Raw genomic sequence first — 21,585 nt, 5'->3', positions numbered from 1 at the left:
CATTTATTGTAAGATTTTATAAGATTAGTGCGAATGTTTCTCGACTTGTTGCAATACTGCTGTTGTCATAGGCAAAATCCCATCGTGAGCCCTGGACCGGTAAATGTCCGAGTAAAATTAAACTGGCGACTTCGAGAGAATAATGACGTATATCTCCGCTATTTTAAGACCCATCAACTTGAAATTCGGCATGAGTGTATTTTAGACATTTCTTTTCTGAAAAATATTGCAAGTGTTGTAAAAAATAATTGATTTATTAGACTTTTGAAGCGAGCTGGTAGTTTTTTTTTATCTGGGTCAGAGTTCGACCCCTTTCTTTTTTTTATGGTTACATTGAAATTAATGTTAAAACGGGCTTTGTCCTTGTGCATTAACCCTTTAATTTTCATATATAATCTAAATTACTTTAAAACATTACATTCTTTTTGATCGTTTAATCATTGGTTCTACACTATTACATGTATTTTTCCTTTTTAAAAATATACATTTCATTTTTTTTCTTTAAGCTACAACATATTTTTAATAAAAAAAAGTAAATAAAAAAATAAATTAAAAAAATCAGAAAGATAATATCACAAATATAAAACCTTTAAAAGATTAAAGGTATTTTCGTTTGTATTGATAAAAAAGTCAAAGCATTGTACATTGATATTGATTTGGAACATAGTTTTATTTCGTGGAATTCATTGTGGCGTCAATTGACACGGCGGACAGGCTGGAGGAATGGCTACTACTATAGTTTCTCTCACCAGGCTTCTCATATTGAAGGCCATGTCGTGTTGTAAATTTTGATTTTACCGGGTGTCATGTTGTAAATGTTGTATTTACTGCATGGGATTTTTACCCCGGTTGTATTCCATACACCCTGAGGCCGCAGTATAATCATAAACAACACTCAATGTCGTTTGGTTACTCTCATGATTTACTGTATACAGGCCATGTAAAACCTTCATTGATAAAATATCAGTATCAATTAATCCGGAAATTGCAAATTGTGTATCCGCATTACTCGAAATTTACACAACATACTTTATTTCCTGTTAGAGAAGAGTCACAAGAGACAAAAGGTATGTTTAATCATTATCGGCTTCAAAGTGTTAATCCTTCCCAAGCATCGTCCAGAAAATTGTTTGCACAACACTTTCTATAGATCGATACACTAATTTCATACTTAGCCGCTTGCAAACAGTTTGAGTTTTGCATTACAATATACTTAAAGTTGTCCCTTTGCATGGTACACCAAATTAAAAAAATCAATTCTATATGCTATCAATGAGTTTAAGCGTCCAGCAGAACATTTTACTTCTGTTTGAAATCTTTTTTTTATTTCAATGTATGGGTAGCCCCATCCTGGGTAATTAAAGTGCAATAATATGGAAACGATTTGTATTGTCAAACGACAAAATAAACACAAAACGTCAGAGGTTGCTGTCGAAATTCTAGGGTTTTCGCCAAAGATGGCACCAATGAACATAATTAATATGTAAACGGTGTGACCGTTGGACCGAGCGCAGATTTAACACAGTACAGTTTGATATTTGTACAATATTTGTATTTGAAATGCACACATTGGATCCGCCTACTTTTAGAATCATTAGCAAAAGTTAAACTAAACGTCGCGTGCTCAGTCTACATTATGACGTCATGTCTCGTACGTAAAACGTACAAGTTTTGTCTTCGGAAACAGCCGAAGAGAGTTACGTGATTCCGACAAAATATTATTTCTTCTTTCATTTAATTCATCACAACTACAGGTAATAAAAATTTAATACTTTATTCAGTATCTATATAAAAGATCAATTCCTTGATGTTTATGTTTTTATATTCCATCTGATAATTTGATAAGATATACGTAGAACTAGTCGTATTTCTTGATTGAAGCACTATTTAAACTTATCTGTTTTTTACTTTAATTTTTTAAAATTTAAATTACCTTCTATTGAAACATTGGAAAGTTTTTAATCGAGTTTAGGAGCAATAAACATCGATAAGCGCCAGTCAATCAATGATCAAACTAACTTTTTAAAAACAAAATGGCGGCCAGTATGGCGGCGCCCAGGGCTGGAAGAAATTTTTTTAGCCCTTAGTACCCCTGATTCAACTCTCATTTTTCACTGATTTTCTTATATATACGTGTTACCATTAATCCTCGCTTCGCGAGGCGGGCTTCGCCCGCCTCTCGCTGCGCTCGGTAATATGTTTTACGGTGCTACCGTTCTGGCGAGCGCAGCAAGAATTACACATACCTTGCATCATTGTCAATTTATAGTTTTATTTAGGTATCAACGAACGTCAAAGAATTTTTGAGAGAGTATTGCTCTACAATAAGTATGCCAAATGTACTAATTTTAATGGTTATGATACATACAGCGCAACCCCCTTCCCAGAGAGAGAGAGAGAAGAAGAGAGAGAGAGAGAGTCCGGTACCTGTTTGTAGGTGTGTAATTCCCCACTTTTAAATTTAATGGTCTGACTATATGCAATATCTACATAATTTTTTAAAGTGTTTATTTTTTCATTTTATTTAGTTCAAAATGTCCTATTGTTTATTTAAATCCTCCCTACTTATGCATGCACAATTAGCTTAAAAATGGATCGATATGACAGTAAAGTATGGCTCTTGCTAATATATATACATAAAATCTGTATATTAAAAATAATAATAATAATAATCATATGTCAATGAGGCAGGTATCGCAGTCTAAACTGAAATAGCTAGTACACGCATTACAGATGTTTGATCCACCTCTAAATTTATCGCGGGAAATATAGCGCGAGTGCACTGTGACGTCATCCATGACTTTGTTCGTCTTTGTTTACGTTTCTCGACTCAATACGAAGGTATGGAAGCATGTAACAAATCTTTTGAGTGTCGCAAAAGCATATGCGGTACTCAAAACGTGTCTTCAAACTTTAAGTCACTGTAAATTACGGCACCACGGGTGAAAACATTAGAGAGCATTATGGGACGTAGACAAAAAATTTTGTTTGATGAACTGTAGGTTTAGCTCGTTCTTTTTCCCGCGCACACTGGTTCTTAGAGCTCGCTTCGCTCGCCGGCGCTGCGCGCCGGCGAGCTGCGCTCGCTATAAGTCTATTAAAAATTAGAAAAGATGCATTTGAATTCAACGAGAAAAATCGTGAACCATCAAACACGTTATAAATAATTTTCATTGTTGCATGCGACCGCTATTTTACATTAATGTACTTAATATGTTGTTTATTTATTGCTATAATGTGTTTGATTTGTTTCAAGTTTTATGATTTTGGGTAATTTTTTATTTTGAATTAAAGTTTGTCCCAAGTTATTGATTGCTTCATAATACAGTAGTAGGATTTTTAATTTAAAAAATTACACATACCTGTTAAAGAAGTAGTCCTACAATTGAAATTGATGAAAGGGTTCAGTTCAGTTTATTTTCATTCAACACCATATAATGGTACAAGAGGTACATAAGAAGACCAAAAATATTTACATATATACAATATAGTTGTAAAGCTCAAGAAAGTAAGTGGGGTGAACGAACAGTATGATTAGTTTTTGAAATAAAGAAAATGTCCAAGTTATTTCTATTGGCACATTATCATTTTTCACTCGAAAAAATTCAGATGAACGAAACATATTTCTTACGGAGATTTATCATGGGAAATGTTTGGCCTACATCATTTCTTCATTCTGAGGTCAATTGGAATACCTCGCACAATTTTTCATCGTTATCATCCGCGCACTCTCATGGCTTTTGCAATGCAAAATACCCGTTGACATCTTATGATGGGTTGTGTATTGAAGCCTGAAGGGAGGAGGGGGCGTTTCAAAACAGATAATGTAGACTTTTTTGTACATTTGGATGAACGTAGTTTTGATACAAAGGTGTTAATGATTATCGAAATACCAAACAATATGTAGTGGAAACAGATACTTGAGACAAAGTGTATACTCTGCCCCAAGATATCATTGATACACATTTTGCTCAATGAGCAATATTTATAACATTTGCAAATGTGAACCTATAGAGTAGCGAAAACGTTCAATTCTGTATTAACGTTTTCGCGACGTTACTATGAAAACCGCACGCACTTATCTCTTGGCGGTTGCAATATTGTAAAAACGTTAAAAAGCCGTTATATTAATGATTCTAAACGATTTGCCATTCTCAAACGTAAATATAACTTGTAATAAACACAGCAATGTTAAAAAGTTCACCGGGATATGAACTTGTTTGGTAACTTGGTACGTAATCAAATCTTCTAAGAAGCCCTTCGGGCTTCACAGGATTTGATCACGTGACCAACCAAGATCATATCCCGGTGAACTTTTTAAATTGCCGTTATTTTTTAACTGTACGGAAAGAGCTAATCGAAAATGCGGTTGATTTGGATCACTGGCTATACATTTGTCAAGTATCTCGAATTAACTGTCTGCACATTTAGACAAAAATGTAATTTGAAACACTTTTAATTAACTTTGATTTAAGAACTATGTGCAGGATAAAGTGTTTTAATCCAAAAATTCAAAGTTTATATAAATGGAGCTTAAGAAATTAGCTTAAAGATAGGTTCTAGTTCAGGTTTATAAAGATATATTGTCTAATCGAAGTCATAAGAGAAATCTATACTACTATATTAAAATTATAGATTCGAATTTTTGGGTTTTACTGCCGAGAAATCGGAAGAGATCTGTCTTTTGTTTTATATATTTTAAACATCATTTGTACTTAAAGATTACCAATTTGTTTTTATATATTCTCAATCAAACTTCGCTAATTAATAATCAACGAAAATTCCTTTAAAATTTCCGGAAATCATCTGGATTTTTTAGATTTTACAATCTTGCGCATGCGCATTACATTCACGCTAAATCACGGGTGGCTCTTTAGTTTATGTTTCCACAATATCACATTTGCATGAACAAACTCAAAAAACGATATATTCTGTTCATCAAAGGACATACGGAAGATAACTCTACTTAGTTTGAATCTAATATGAAAAATCCCGAGTGTTCCGAATGTCAACATGGTGTGTAAATTCGAAGTGAGTGAAAAAGTGTTGAATTCTTCATTAATATGAATTAGATTTTAAGATGAAAGTTATTTACAGCCTCAAAATGGTTTGTTACTAATAATCTGTTATTTTCAATGCAGCTTCATCAATTTTCTCCCAAATCGTGACAGAGCGACCTTTTTTCTCTTTAACCATCAATGCGTTGTAAGGTTGAATATAATCCAAATCTTTGAACATTAAAAGTCCATAAACATCTAAAATGAAATCCTGACTGGGGTTGTTTACAGTGCCATAAGGGAGATTAATATACAAAGGGGAATAATTTGACCTACTTGTTAAAGCTATATATCATCTATACTAGAAAGGTTACTTCATTTTTTTAGAACAGTCCTAAAACCAGTAAAAATAGTTGAATAGAAGTTTTGTCTTGATAGCATATCAGGTAATTAGCTTCTTACGTGTATGTGACTGCAATTTCTAAATACATGTACCGATCTCGATCTATAATACTTACCGATATCCAAAAAACCATATCTTATGCAATTTATACAGTACATGTTGATCAACGGTTTGTTCAAACCATGTTTTCAATTTAACCAAAAGCTAAACTCTTTAAGAGATGAAATGATAAACCTCTGCAAAATTTTTTTTTTACGGAACTTTTTACAAAATATATATTTTAATGAATTTTACCGGGCCAAAAATACGCCCAATGTGATCCTAAAAAGGCAGGTCCTTTGGATAATTCTATTTTCTATAGATAAATGACCTTATGGGGTAAACATTATCAATATTTCAGAGAATTATGTACGTAAATTAAATTATGAGAGATTAATCTCATTTGTAAGCAAATCTATCTATTATTTAATAAATAAGCACGTGTAACATGAAAGTACTGTTTTGAAAAATAAATTCGTTCATTTTACATGGATATAAGTAAAAAAATGAAAATGATTTTTTTGAAAGTCATATTCTGGCTTAGGCTAATATTCTTAATGTAAGAAAAAGGTACCATTTTCCGCAATTGGTTCAATTTAAAGCAACGGCCCTAGCTTTTATAATACCGATCGACCAGTCAGCTGTGTACACTCTTTATAACGATGCCAAATTCAGGAAAGTATTGTAATATTTTAAAAATTGACTATAATAATAAAGTATATATAAAAACTCAGAGCAATGTACATTCATACATTAAAGTTATCATTATACATCCATTGCCTACACAGGCCGCACGGCCCAGTCTGACGTTGAGTTATAACGACGTTATTATAGCGTCGTATATCTAGATACTCAGAGCAATGGAAGTTATCATTATATATACTTTGCCTATACAGGCCACGTACCCCATGAAATCTGACGTCGATTTATGACGACGTTTCTATAATATCGTATTCCTTACCTGAGAGTAATGAGCCGCAATCACCGTCTGACCAGGTGGGTACAATCGTTTGTGCCATTTGTACACTATGTACATAAGTAATCTCAGATATTTCGATGTGTTACTATTTCTTCTACCATATGTTTCGATTCTATTAATGTTTTACCCCAGTCGGCACGCAATTTTAAGATGACGCGGTGACGATCAGCCATCTTCGCTTTTTCTGACTTTTTAAAAGAGTGTTCTTGCCGTAATATCTTGTTTGATTCCTCTGTTCATTTACAAGCAGCTTCAGATGTATAAATCTAACTACTTTACAATTGGAGATTATGATGTTTTGACATGTTTTATAAAAACTGTAAATATAAATATATTTAAAACCCTAATTACGAACCTTTGATGATTTTTACACTGCGTCGTGCGTACTGTCATGTTGTAAATTTTGAATTTACCGGGTGGCAGTAAATACAAAATTTACAACATGACAAAGTAAAAGTTAATAATTTTATTGTTGTTGATATTTGTTGTTGTTTGGTTGTGTGGGGAATTAAGCTCAAATAATCCGGACGTTTTGTTCGTTCGATGCAAATGACGTGATTTGTCTTGGTGCACTATCTGCAAAGCTGCAAATAACAAACAAAGTCGGAATAAGGCTTGTCGATACGTATATATTTGTTGAGCTCGCAATGGAAATTAAAATACAAAACAACATGTTAATACAGTACATTATACATGACAATTCTTTGCATAAGTATTTGAATTTGAATAGTAAAATTATACTTAAAAGTTTTGAATTTACTGGGTGGCAGTAAATACAAAAATTACAACATGACAGTTCTTTCCGCGACGCTTTAATACAATAAAGTTTTAGTTTAATTTTAGGGAAAATATCCCAAACCACTCTAGTTTGATTTGGAATTTTATGACAGACATTTCGGTATACAATATATAAATGTAAACCTATTCAAAATGACAAAAACGCGATTGTCCACGAACTTTTTGGATATCCCTCATATGGTGGGTAAAGTTTTAAATGCGTATACATGTACATGTGGGGGTAAAAGATGTGTCGCGTTTCCTTAGACGTCAGTATAATATAAATGTAGAGCAACCCAGAGAGCTGCCACTGACTCTTTTAACATTAGTGTGCGGTTACAGTGGTGGATGTCCGGTACCAGTACTGCCGAGTACTGTCGCAGATGTTAGCGGACTGACCCCGCTTGATCCCATTGTTGGTCAGCGTGCCGTGAAATCAGCGATCGATTCCCTTTTATGCTCGCCGTAATCAAGCCCGGACCAGCACGGACCAACAACATTAACCCGGTTAGTTCTTTGGAATTTTCATTAATTATTCGACTTTATTATATTATTTCATAACGTATTTAATGCTGTAGAAAAGTCAAGTCTTAATTTAAATTACATAGATGTGTAATTAGATTCAGATTTTTCATCGGTATTTTCGTTTTTGCCCCTCAAAAGTGTCATTTTTTTAAAAAAAAGATATTAGGTATTCGAGATCGGCAAACCGAATATAACACTAGTTTGATGATTTAAAACATGAAATGGCATTTTTTTTCTTTTTTTAATCACATGTTTTGTTTGACAGAGGATACCTATATGTACATGGCATTTTGAGACTTACACTTCCCTATATTTAATCAATGGCTTACATTTGAGTCATTCAGGCACAAATCAAAACCAAATTTTGTCCCAAGTGTTCTCTTTTCAAATCAGACCAGTAGCATTTGGTTTAAAACATGACCATATAGAGGTTAATAATTCTTGTTTTGATATATCATTGTCGCTAAGGATCGATTGAGTATGCTTCACAGTTTCACATATATACATGTATACTAGATTCACTGCATACCTTCATAAGAATTTTATTCTCCCTATTTTATTAATTTGTCTGAAAGTGGTCAAGATACGGTAAAAGCCTTTAGAATTTCTCCCAAGTGTACGCGTGTTTACTTTGGTCTGTTACAACACTGTAGTGTAGCATTTCCACGCTATTGTAACGATGACCGCTTTAATTGCAAAGTATTGATTGTAATTGAAATTCATCAGGTTACAAGTAACTGTCCGTTCCAGATAAAACAGAACATGGTCCATTCTGACAAACAAAACTAGACAGATATTTCGGCAAGAATGGGTCTGAGACTTTGTAGCTTTTAAGAATGTTTCCGTTATAATGAAAGTTGGAATAGACGGTGGGACCTAAAGAAGAAATGTCAACATTAGAATCTAAGCCTCGTTTAACTGGTCGCGCCTCACTGATCCAGTAAAGAACAATTAACAATTCTTGTTCGTCCAGTCGTAGTAGCTGCAGGCAGTATTTGGTTCTCGTATTTTTGTGCAAAATTGCTAGAATGAATGTGAAGTATCTTACACATGTTTTAATAAAAGAATGAGTAACTAAATTACATGTACATATGCATTTAGACGTCGGTGAAGCTCCTCTTTACACGTTTCGGATATTAGAAAATTATATATTTTTTTTATTAGTAGGCTTTAAAATCGAAGAATTTTTTTTAAATTAAGTTGTCTATAACTAATGAAATGATTTATGAAAGTGACATATGATTTATAGAAAATTACAGATATTACACGTATTTGCTAAAAAAAAAAAGGTGTTTATTTGTATAGCAGTTAGTGATATTTAAACAATAAAATGCTTTCTTTGATGATTCATTTGGGATATGAAGGTAGCGATCATTGCAGTAAAAATACATAACCCGCGTTAGCGGGTTATGTTAATTTTTCCTGCAATGATCGCTACCTTCATAACCCGCATGAATCATCAAAGAAAGCATATTATTGTTTATATTAACATCTTTCTTTAACTAATTAATAAATTGATTATGAAAAGTTAGTAAAATTCACTAAATTACTGTTAATGTACATAAGTGTACGTTAGCTAAAAGAAACAGCCAAATCGTCTCTTGTGAGACTTTGAGTCTGGCATCATCATGATTATTTCGTGCAGTCCGTGAGTTTACTTAGGTCGCTGTAGATTCAGACCAATCGATAAACAGGGCGTGTCAACTCAGTCCTGTCACTTTCAGCCGCTGTAGATTTCGACCAATCGATAAATGGGGTGTGTAAATTTCAGTTTGGCTGTTTCTATAGAGCTATGAATTGACTATATTTTTCCGTAAGAAAAAGAGGAAATTATACATGGTAGATGTGTGTGTGTGTGTGTGTGTGTATATATATATATATATATATATATATATATATATAAATATATATATATATATATATATATATATATATATATATATATATATATATATATATATATATATATATATATATTATATATATATATATATATATTATATATATATATATATATATATTATATATATATATATATATATAGTATATTGAACTTGTGTTTCATCGTTTGGACGTATATGGTCAATAACATATGTTCAATTTAAGTGTAAAAACCCGGCCCGTCGGACACGTAGTTAATATGTCATTTTATACAAAGAAAATTCAATTATCGTTAATTTACGCATAACTTTTCTAAATACATGTTCAGTATTCATTGTCTACACATATATATATATGGGACTGTACAAAATTTCAGCGGCAAAAAAAATTGTGTAGGAAAATAGGTTAAAGGAAATCGGTGCAATGTGCACGTGGCCTCTGCTGAACTGCTTGCCCGGAGGGGCAAGAAATGCATGCAATGATATTCTTGAAGGAAAAATATAAATGATACACGTATATGTGGGTGTAAAAGACGGGAATCTAGAAAAAAAATTACAGGGAGGGGATTCAACTTTTGACTTTTTTCACACAGATATTTTCTTTTAAAGAAAAAGAATCCCCTTAAATTCTGGTTATAATCAAAGAAGGTAGTTTGCCAGATGCAAAATGCTAATATGCCGAAAGAAAAGGGCTCTTTACCAATCTACTTATCTTTGATTTCTTATATAAACTACCTTCTTTGATTATAACCAAGGCAAATGTGTGCGTATATCACACCCGGTTCGTGTCATTGTTTAATGAATGACAGCTCATTAGCGGTGCGTCTTTTTACCCCAATGAACCCCAATGAACCCCAATGATACCCCAATTAATCCCAATGATACCCCAATGAACCCCAATGATACCCCAATGATACCCCAATGAACCCCAGTGATACCCCAATGAACCCCAATGATACCCCAATGAACCCCAATGTTACCCCAATGATACCCAAATACACCTTATGATACCCCTATGATACCATAAATGATATCCCAATGAACCCCAATGATACCCTTATGAACTTTGAAATATTAATACCCCGTGTGCATAGTTAAAAGATCTTCCGCTCAAGCGTGTGAATAAACACCGTGCATGTATATAATTAATATCAAGGGGTTATTTTTCCTTTTTGTTTTTGTTCATTTTTGACCTAAAGTTTTCTTAATTCTTTTTTAAAAACTATTCTTTAAAATTAAAATAAAAAATCCAAACCATGGCTGAATATTTAGAGGAGCTGGCTGGGTTTTAAAAAATCCACACTGAAATGGATGATATATACAATTTGTTCCAAGGTCAAATTTCTCTATAATTTTGTATTACTGTCCCAAATAAGAATATAAAGCAATTTGGGAGCAAAATTAAAAAGCAATTGGGGAGAGAGGGGTTATCCCATTCAACTTTCCCGTTTTCTGCATTCATCATTTATTCGTTAAGACGTACAACACAATCCGTTCATTGTTTACAAATAAAGCATAAGTATTAACTACCAATCTGCTGTGCATCTTCCCAATTCAAGGGTTTCTGATCCGCAACGCTTCTCAAAAATCGGTTTATATATAGCGGAGCGGATCAGAAAATCTTAACTGGGAAGATGTCTGTCATGGTATAAAAATGAAATTATAAAACGCTAGCGTATGCGTGTTTATTTGCATCAGATTTGCTTGATCAAAAGTATCAGTCCAATTGTTAACTCGCCTTAAACATCTGCGTTCATGAAAATTTAAACACACTCCACCGACAATCTTCAATTGTTATTACGCACCCCTTTCCACTAAGCATTGGCTATTATGACGTACAGTTCGGTATGCGACGTTCAACTCCGATCTCCGACTGTATATGTCGTCAAGTTATTTTAAGGTCAAGATCTAGTAAATGAAAGGTGCCTACAGGTTTATGAAATTCAAGATATAAATTCTTTTAATGATGCTTCATAACAATATCTTTGATTCATAGGGTGTGCCGGGGCTTAAATTTTTGGTAAGCGCAATAAAAAATCTTGTTTTAAACAACCATTTTCTATGAAGTATGAAGGATAAAAGCAACATATTTCGGAGTTTTGTCCATTTTTTACAATTGAAATGTATCTAGAATGCCTACAGTCTCTCCAAAAACGGCATTAAACAAGCTCTTGACCTCCTCTTTAAAATGATGTCAAATTGAATATAGGTACCGGGATTACTTTTCCTGTGATTAAATATCGAATGTCAGAATATTATTTTCTACATATTACTTTAAAGCCGTAAAATACTTGTCAGTTTCAGCCGCTGCGGATTTCTACCAATCATTCAGGGCGTGTAGATATATACAAGGCTTGTTCGGAAATTATTGAGACAATTCAAATATTTCCCTTTTTAAATGAAGAATTAGTGTTAAAGTTGGAATAAAAATCGAAGAAACCCCAACAAGTAACTAAAGAAAGTAATATTAAAAGAACATCAAATGTTTCGTTTACGGCGGTAGATAAACAAGTCGGTTGTCGGGTTACCTGGCGCAGGCATAAACTCTGAGATTAAAAACTTGAACATCCAATTTCTAAGTGCCCGTATACCTACAGTTAATGTTATAAGAAATGAAATAATATATGTTCGTTTTACAATTTTTGCGACTACATTTTGACCAAGTTTCACTGATGTTTGAGTTGAAATACGAATATGGTACAAATATATTTACCAAGCAATAGAAAATTCAAATCTGACAACGACTTTACATTGAATTTTGACGTCATGGCGGTGCAGCGAATATACTTCAAACTGGTTAAAATATCAGAAGAAGACCTTTTAAGGCCACGCAATTGCTTAAACAAAAACTATACGATGACAAGGATAAAGAGCTTCAGTTCGTCATATTTTTTTTACTGATGGTTTTACTAAAATTAAAACAAAGGGACTAAATATCAAGCTCTTTTTACATGATAACTTTTATCAACAGTTCTGAAATAAATGTATGTACAAAATGACTGAAGGAGACATTAACAGTAATTTGACTTTCGTGTAAAAATAACCGGAAATTTTTTCCACAAAAACTCAAGAATGAGAGAAAATATAAATGATGACATCTTGAAATGAAAACAAAAGATGAGAAATAAAGAGCAAGTCTTATTTCTGTTCGTCTGTAAGGTGTTTAAAACACAGGGGCAATGGGAAGCGTTAAAATGACGTTGTGAAAAATTTGCAGAACTTGCGCCGGGTCACTGGTAGAAGGCACGTTGAACAGCTGACTAGGGATGATCTAATCATGCCGTAGACAGAAAACTTTTCACTTCTTTGTGAAATTGCAAGGGTTATTCTTTGTTCCTAAACGAATAAGAGAAAATGTCTCAATAAATACTGAAAAACCCTCGTATATAAAGCTCTAAAAATGGCTAGCGACACGAAAAATTGAAATTGTGAAAATTCGCGTTGTTAGCCATTTTCAGTGCTCTGTATATTCAATTTACTGGTTTAGTATCTATACATAGACCCGGTACGTTAAAGGTGCCTTGTGTTATTAATATTTGGGATATGTTTTGTATATTTTAATACATGTATACAATGTACTTTGATAATGTTTGGGTTTTTTTTTTTTTTTACGAAACTAGAGGTATTGCGAGCAAGCTCACAAATGAAAATATCGAAACTGAAGTCTTTCTCTAATGGAAAAGAATCGATATGTCTCTTTTTCTTAAGGTTATGTTGAACTAGCACAAACTCAAATCAGGACATAATTACAGGTCACAAACAATTTAATCTTTGAGTCAAATTTTAGCTTAAAAAATTCTAATCATTACCCATTACAAGATATGGCCCAATCGGTGAAAAAACGGCACATAGTGTGTAACATGTTGTTACAAAAAATTCACTAAGTGTATTAATTATGAACATACTTAGTATCATTTGAGTATTTACGAGTTCATTGGGGTATCATTGGGGTTCATTGGGGTATCATTGGGGTATCATTGGGGTTCATTGGGGTATCATTGGGGTTCATTGGGGTATCATTGGGGTTCATTGGGGTTCATTGGGGTAAAAAGACGCACCCCCAGTGAGCTTCTTTTCCTGTTTATAAAGGTCGACGTGAAAAAATAAAGTTGAATGAGAAAACTGTAATTCTAAATAAAATCATTTGTGTTGACCAAGCTACAGAGATGTACTCGTACATTTGACCATTAATCGAGTGTATTTCATGTACACTCTGTAATAGATATTTACGAACTCGCTTCGGGTAAGCGACAAAATAAAACCACTTATTTTATAACAAAACACCCGAAATTTTATAACAAAACACCCGAAATTAAAAAGACAGAGATGAAATGTCTACCTCGGACCTTTAATGTTAGGTGGACTTTTTCTCATACGGTCCGGACCCTTTTAGAGTAAAGGCATTAAAATTCCGGCCGGAACATTTTACGGGGTAGACCTTTAATTACTAGTATACGACACCAATCGACGGTGCAAGTTTAGGCGTCGGAACCGGGGGTGGGGGGGAGTCTTTTTTTTATAAGTCTAGCCCACCTCTTTAAATTTTCTTCCGACGCCATTGGTAAGATGATGCCTCTTGGTATTTGTATAGGGCAGAAGCGTTGGCGGGGCGACCCTCTCATAATTACAGTTGATTTTAACATTTGAGAATTTTGATAACGAGCGATTTTTTTTTATTCTGATATAAAATCCTTGGGAAATCCGAGAATTGTAACACAAATCGTGTAACTTTAGATTTGCTTGATGTATAGCGTTTGCCAGTCTCATCTTTTTTTTCTAACAACAAATAGTGCATTCCAAATCTGACATGTTGATCGAGATATAAAGAATTAAAGACATTACTTTTCTAAGGGTGGCTACTGTGCAATGAAAAATGAAATTCTTTTAGGCTTCTGCAGAGCATAAAAAACATGTATGTTGTTCATTGATAGTAACAAAAAAGTGGAGGATCAAGCTTCTTCTAACATCGTGCTTGTTAGGTGGTTCCAAAAATTATTATCTAAAAGCGAAGCGCAGTGGTTTGGAGAGTTCACTACGGATCTATAAGTCAAGAGTTCGAATCCTGCCTGGGATTTTAAAACTTTTACCTTTCCAAAAAAATTTAAAACGTTTCATTTGGTTAAATATTGTAAAACTTGAAAATCCTAAATTGGTGAAAGTATTTTAATTATAATGTACCGATCAACATTAATATCGACAGATGTCCCAAACCACCATACATTGAATAGCGGGGAAAAAATGACGTTCAGAACGGAAGCCAGACATATTGTGACTATTTAAAGTGTCTGGTACGTAGGCACCGGTGTTTGCTGGACAAACACTCATCATTGACCATTTAAAGTTTGCTAGCAGTTGTAAAGAAGGTTTTTCTTAATGATTTAGAAAATTTAAAAGAATTGGAAAACAAGAACAGCCATACACTGTACATGTATTATATGCTTGTTTACTCACGAGTTTTTAGAAGATGAGTTACGGACAAAGAGATGAATAATTATTTATCCCCCGTTATTCATGTAGATTATAACGTGACGTTCCTATGCCTGTTAGACAGTCACATAATACAGATGTAAATAGATCTGGAAGAAAATTTTCACAGCTTTGCCGTTCAACTTGGCAACAAAGAATATAGATGTACATTTTTCAATCATATTGCAGCATTTGCGATTGTTACAGAGAATTGCTTTCATGTTATTGATTATATCCAGGTTGACAATTAAAAAGAAATGGTTTGACCATGCTCCTTTATATTTTCATATATGTGTAAATAAACATGTTATACCTAATGTTGAGATAAGTAATGCGAATATGCATTTTATTAGAACACGGTGGGATGAATCGTTGTATGATGATATAAGAATTTAAATGTATAATCATTTAAACGCATTTATATGAAGTTTTAGTTAGTGTAGAATAACAATAAAACCCACAGTATAAATAATTGTACCTAGATTCATTTACGCTAGTACTCACAATGACTTTTTACCGCACTGAAGCAAGAGTTTGACACCCATTGTATTTTGTCAACGTTTATTTTCACTATTCAATCAACAGTGGTTGGATATATAAATATCCAACTGATGGGCAGTTGGATATTTTTAATATCCAACCGCTCGTCAGGTGGATATTTAAATATCCAACAGTGCATAAAACAAATAAAAATGACAAAATGTTAAAACATGTATTTCCAACATAAATCCAAATTTGGTAATCCGTAATTGTATATCATCCGTAAATATATATCCGATAAGCCACAAATGAAATTTCAGCAGAAATATCTCATTTTCTTAATTTTGATATATTTGGGATCACATATAAATCACTTCCATAAACACTTTTAGACTTCCTCTTTGAACCTTGAACTATATCACTCCTTTTCCATAGTTTTTAACAATACAGGGAATATTGTCGCACTTTGACTTCACAAGACTCCTATAAAATTTTTAACAAATCATCGTCTGTTAATATTCGTTAAATTTCTGATTTGTCCTTTCTCATTGCAAGTCTAAAATATCATTCAAACGGTATTCGTGTCTTTCCCGGTAGTGTAGACCTCTAGATCTATATACATTGAATGTACTTTGCGTTAAAAAATTCATCATCTACATTTAAGTCTGCTCAGTACAGCGGAATGGTTTACTATAACAAATGTGCACCTGTTCACTCGTCCATGAATAAAAGGTGTGTTTGGTTAGGCTATTGTGTATGGTACTATTGTATTCTCAAATGAGCTTGATGCTTTTGTATTACAGCACTGTTGGATATATGAATGGTCAATGCTTCTTGGAGGTTCAATGGGGGGAATTTTTTAAAGTAAGATAAATAACTCGATAGTGTTGAATAGTTGAGAGAAAACATCCCCTCCTCGGGCCTTCGGCACTCGGAGGGAATGTTTTCTCTAAACTATTCAACACTATCTTCTCGTTATTTATCACTTTATCCATTACGGAGATTCTATCGACTGTAATAATCACAGAGGTATCACACTTGTAAGTACAACGAATGCAATTTTTATTTTACATGGTTAATCAGTCGAAGTATTACAAAAGAGAAAAAACAATGTTTGCTGTTTTGAAAATTATTAAAAGTCTTTTGTTTAATTGATAGAAATCTAATGTTCTTTAAATTAGCAAGAAGTGGTGTTGATTGTTATATGTTAAATATTATAAAGTCTATGAATCCCATCATGAATTCATGTGTAATTTATCAAAATCAGATGTCCGAGTTTTTTAATTGTCAGAGAGGCTTGATGCAGGGTAAGTCTCTGTCTTCTTTTTTTTCCTTTGTATGTAAATGATATTGAAATTGAATTTATAAAAAAGAAAGTGTGTTTACCTGTTAAAATTAGAGATACTGCCTTCTCCTTGACCTTGTATGCAGACAATACCGTACTATTCTCAGAGACAGAGCAAGGTTTACAAGATATGCTTGATTGTTTACAGCAATACACATCCAAGTGGAAGTTAATGCAGAAAAAAACCATGATGTTGTATTTAGAAAAGGTTGAAGGTTAAGAATAATTTGTTGGAACTATGATAATGAATTTATTGATAATGTTGAAAATTTTGATATTCTTGGTACAACTTTGAATTTTAATGGCAGTTTCTATAAAACACAAAGTGTTTTGGCATTACAAAGTATAAAAGCTATGTTCTATTTATTCCCCAAAATGAAGCCATTGCATTTGAACATAGATACAGAATTGTCATTCTTTGATACATGTAATGTTCGTAGCATAATACGATATACATTATGGTTGTGAATTATGGGGACAACACCAAGCAAGTGATTTAGAGAACATACATTTTGATTTTTGTAAAAAAAAAAATGATATGTTAGGAAAAGTGTTATATGTACGTCTATGATGATATATTTTGAATTGGGTGGGGGTAAACCATTGCAGTTGGATAGAAAATACAGAATTTTTAAATATTGGATGAAATTAAGGTTAGTGAGAATAGTACTTTAAGAAATATATACCAAGAAATGGATGTGGAACAGTGATAAACTCTAAATGCTGCCATACATACATGTAAGACAATTGATTAACAATTTAGGTTTTGAGTTAGGTTTTGAATACTTGAAGTGAAACAGATACTAACCGATATGTTTATACAAGAATATCATAACTACTTCGAAAATTCCCCTAAATGCATAATTTATAAGCACTTATGTGATAATTTTGAGGTACAAGAATATTTGAAAAAAATATAAAATGTACTTGTATAATTTTTAAGTGAATATCGTTTATCCTCTCATCAACTTGAGATTGAGCGTGGCAGATTTTATAATATCCACAGAAACGAGAGAGTAACTATGCTCATTATCACAGATTGAAGATGAGGTTCATTTTATTATAATCTGTCCATTCTTAACGATATAAAATAGATGTATGTAAAAAATATTATTATGAAGTCTTTAAACCTTTTTCAATTTCTGTCAACAAAGAATATCAAAGAGTTGTGTAATTGTAGCAAATGCCTTTCGAAATGCGCAAAATTAAGATAAAAATATCGTAACGTATTGGGTAATGGAATTTTTGTAACTGTAATGAGTTTAAATATAAGTTTAATTTCTTTTGTCCAGTTTTAGTAAATTAAGAAATAAGTTTAAGAAATATAACAAGATCATATGTCTTCAAAGTATAGTATACATATTTGCATTAGAAACACTAAAGAAATAATAAATTTAGGAAAATATCTATATTTCATGTTTGCAAGCTTTGCCGACATTAAAACATGAGAGAGAGAGAGAGAGAGAGAGAGAGAGAGAGAGAGAGTAAGTATATCAAGCAATATTAGGTCTGCATTCGTTAGCCTTCAAATTTGTTTCTCAGTGTGTTGGAGTAAAGCTGGTATTCTAATGAGTATATTTCTTCTTCCTTGGCAGCTTGACGATGAGGAGGCACTGGAACACCAACGCTGTTATACTGACCTTTATCTGCTTAGGGCTGGGACTATGGGTCATTTCCAGAAAGACCGAACCAGCCGAAACAAACAAACAGACCAAACAAAGCCGACAGTATGGAAACAAAGTGGACACAGTGAAAGAATTCAAAATACATACACGAAATACAAACCTTAAAAAATATCTTCTGCAACCGCATGGAAAAGGACAGCATATAGAAAACAAAGACAAACGTTACTCTCAGGTCAAACAGGATGAAGTCGTTTACGAAATCCTCCAAAAGAAAGGAGGCTTTTTCGTGGACATCGGAGCCCACGACGGTCAATTCCTCTCTAATTCACTGTGGCTGGAGCGACAGCACGACTGGAGTGGACTGTTAATAGAAGCCAATCCCGACCTCTGCAGCGCGATAGACAAGTTAAAACGAAACGCCTGGCGCTTATGCGCATGTCTGTCGAATTCTCAGGACAGTGTTTCTTTCATTAAAGGTGGAGGTGTGGGCGGTATCGCGGACAACATTGATGAACACCATATTAAAATGTTAGATAAAAACAACAAAATCACCGTCCCATGTTTTGGTCTGGATGAAATCTTAAATGCGATCGGCATTCATCATATCGACTTTTATTCTTTGGACGTTGAAGGCGCAGAGATGTCCATCTTGAATTCGATGAAATCTGGATTAGAAAAAGGAAAATTTACGGTAGACGTGTGGTCGATCGAGTACAGAGTGTGGGACGGTCGCCAGATTGTTGCCGAGAAATCGAAGGAGAACCTGAACGCACTCCGAAAATATTTCGCTGAGGTAGGAGGCTATTTCGAACACTCTCAGTTATCTACTGACGAGAATAACCAAGACGGCTATGCCCTGGACGTTGTGTTTGTTCGTACAGACGTGTGGTGCAATACGCGACAAAAGTTCCCAAACGGGACTAGTTGTCCACAAAAGGAGAAGGCCTATCGTATCACGGACTACCTCCGTTCTCCCCACCCCTATTCCAAGGTAGAAGACGCAGATAAACGACACTCCCAAGCCGGACAGGACCAGGTCGCCTACGACATTATTAAGAAAGATGGCGGGTTCTTTGTGGATATAGGGGCCCACGATGGACAGTTCCTATCGAACACGCTATGGCTAGAAAGGCAGCACAAATGGTCGGGACTTCTCATCGAGGCCAACCCCGATCTATGTCAGAAGATTGATAAAGTAAAACGACACGCGTGGAGGCTGTGCGCATGCCTGTCGAACACCATGGGAACAGTGACCTTTATTAAGGGTGACACGGTTGGTGGTGTTGAGAATCACATCGATGAACACCACATCAAAATGTTGGACAGGAACAACAAAGTTACCGTCCCATGTTTCAGCCTAGAGGATGCACTAAAGGAAGTCAAATCTAACCATATAGATTTCTTCTCTTTAGACGTCGAAGGGGCAGAAATGGCGGTTCTAGAGTCTTTGAGGGAGGGACTGAAGTCCAAACGTTTCACGGTGGATGTGTGGTCTATTGAGTATCGTGTGTGGGATGGAAAAAATGTTGTGTATAAGAATTCGTTGGAAAATTTGAATGCTCTGAGAAGGTACTTCAAAGAGATCGGGGGCTACACCGAACATTCACAGCTATCGAATGACAAAAACAATAATGATGGGTATGCATTGGATGTGGTGTTTGTACGAAATGAAATGTTTTGTCAGAAACACGACGCCTTACCTGACGGTACTCCGTGCACAAACTGACACTCACTTAATGTACAATACATAAATCCCAACCCGAAAGAGATTTTTTCTAATTGTGTGTTTGTGTGCGCTTAATTGTGTATGTGTGTGTGTGTGTGAGAGAGAGAGAGAGAGAGAAAGAGAGAGAGAGAGAGAGAGAGAGAGAGAGAGAGAGATCTGTAGATATCATCAAATTGATTTATGTAATCTGCAAATGATCAAACTCACGCAATGTTCTAAATATGAAACTGAGAGGGGGATGGATAAACTGTTGTGTATCAATGTGTGTAAATAATTTCCGTTAATGTTACATGTAACTTTTATTGCAAAATTGATACTTATTATTCAACTTGCAAAAAACCAAACCCACGCAATGTTTTCTTTTTTGTTCACTTTATTTAGTGTTTCGAGTATCAAATAATTAGTGTATATATTTACTGTTTATTTATTTTATTTTTAAAGTAAATAAATAATTTACTCTCTATATCCCATGTGGTTGTCTGCGATTTGAATTCACAATCATCTCTATGAGCATCCCGCCTACACACCTTTCCCGGATATAACTGTCCCGCCCATACATATTCCCCTGTTATAACTGTCGCCCATACACCTTCTCCAGGTTTAACTGTTCCGTCTAAACACTTTCCCTGGATAAAACTGCCGCCCATACACTTTCCCTGGATAAAACTGCCGCCCATTCACCTTCCCCGGATATAACTCTCGTCTGATTGAGCTCAGTGAGAGATTGGTCCATGAACTTCAAGGTATTTACACACATCTTAAAATTATTGGTAATTTATTAAAATAGACAAACTCTGGCTGCATACAAGAATATGAGAGGTTTTATAGGTTTTATATCATCATAGAGAGCGGTCTTTGAGTTTGTGATAGTGTGCAATCAATAAACGTTATCCTTAGTGCCCTTAGACAGGTAACTCTGTTATAAATCTGTGGTGCAATAATTTTTTTTATTATACTTTCATACCTGTTAACCTTCCAAAGCTGCTATGTGGGAGAATCTCCCCCTTACCAACTTCGCTAAGGGGGAGATTTTGCGTAAACGACCTTTTTTCACGTGAAATGCAAATATATATTAAAAATACTGTTAGATGCCTTATTTTACCATTGTAATTAATGCATTTGCAATCATTTTAAATTTGATTATTTCTATGACTACCAGTGTGCAATTACAACTTGTATTGCTGTACATGGTCAGAAAAGTATTATTTTGTTTGCATGGTACAATACAAGAAGTCAATAGTGCCACTTTTTATATAAAGTCTTCTTATTGTTCAGTATTGAACCATCACTGCATGCTGACATCTAGGGTAAACACAGAAAATTTATTTTGCATATTTTGAATT

General features: G+C 34.0%; 1 protein-coding gene across 3 annotated transcripts; it reads left to right on the top strand.

Annotated features, from left to right (window-relative positions):
• Positions 1–1,050: 1,050 nt before the first annotated feature.
• LOC128185820 (uncharacterized) lies at positions 1,051–20,705 on the top strand. 3 transcript variants are annotated; one of them, XM_052855491.1, is made up of 2 exons: positions 1,051–1,067; positions 18,487–20,705. In XM_052855491.1, exon 2 carries the CDS (start codon positions 18,494–18,496, stop codon positions 20,240–20,242), a length of 1,749 nt encoding a protein of 582 aa, XP_052711451.1. In that variant the 5' UTR covers positions 1,051–1,067; positions 18,487–18,493; the 3' UTR covers positions 20,243–20,705. The 3 variants fall into 3 exon arrangements, with proteins under 3 accessions (XP_052711451.1, XP_052711449.1, XP_052711450.1); XM_052855489.1 differs by lacking the exon at positions 1,051–1,067 and adding an exon at positions 7,205–7,702; XM_052855490.1 differs by lacking the exon at positions 1,051–1,067 and adding an exon at positions 16,509–16,586.
• Positions 20,706–21,585: the final 880 nt, after the last annotated feature.

Source organism: Crassostrea angulata, chromosome 5, assembly GCF_025612915.1.
Source record: "Crassostrea angulata isolate pt1a10 chromosome 5, ASM2561291v2, whole genome shotgun sequence".
Taxonomy (NCBI): Eukaryota; Metazoa; Mollusca; class Bivalvia; order Ostreida; family Ostreidae; genus Magallana; species Magallana angulata.
Note: the sequence above shows the minus strand (reverse complement) of the source record. Positions and strands in the feature narration are given on the sequence as shown.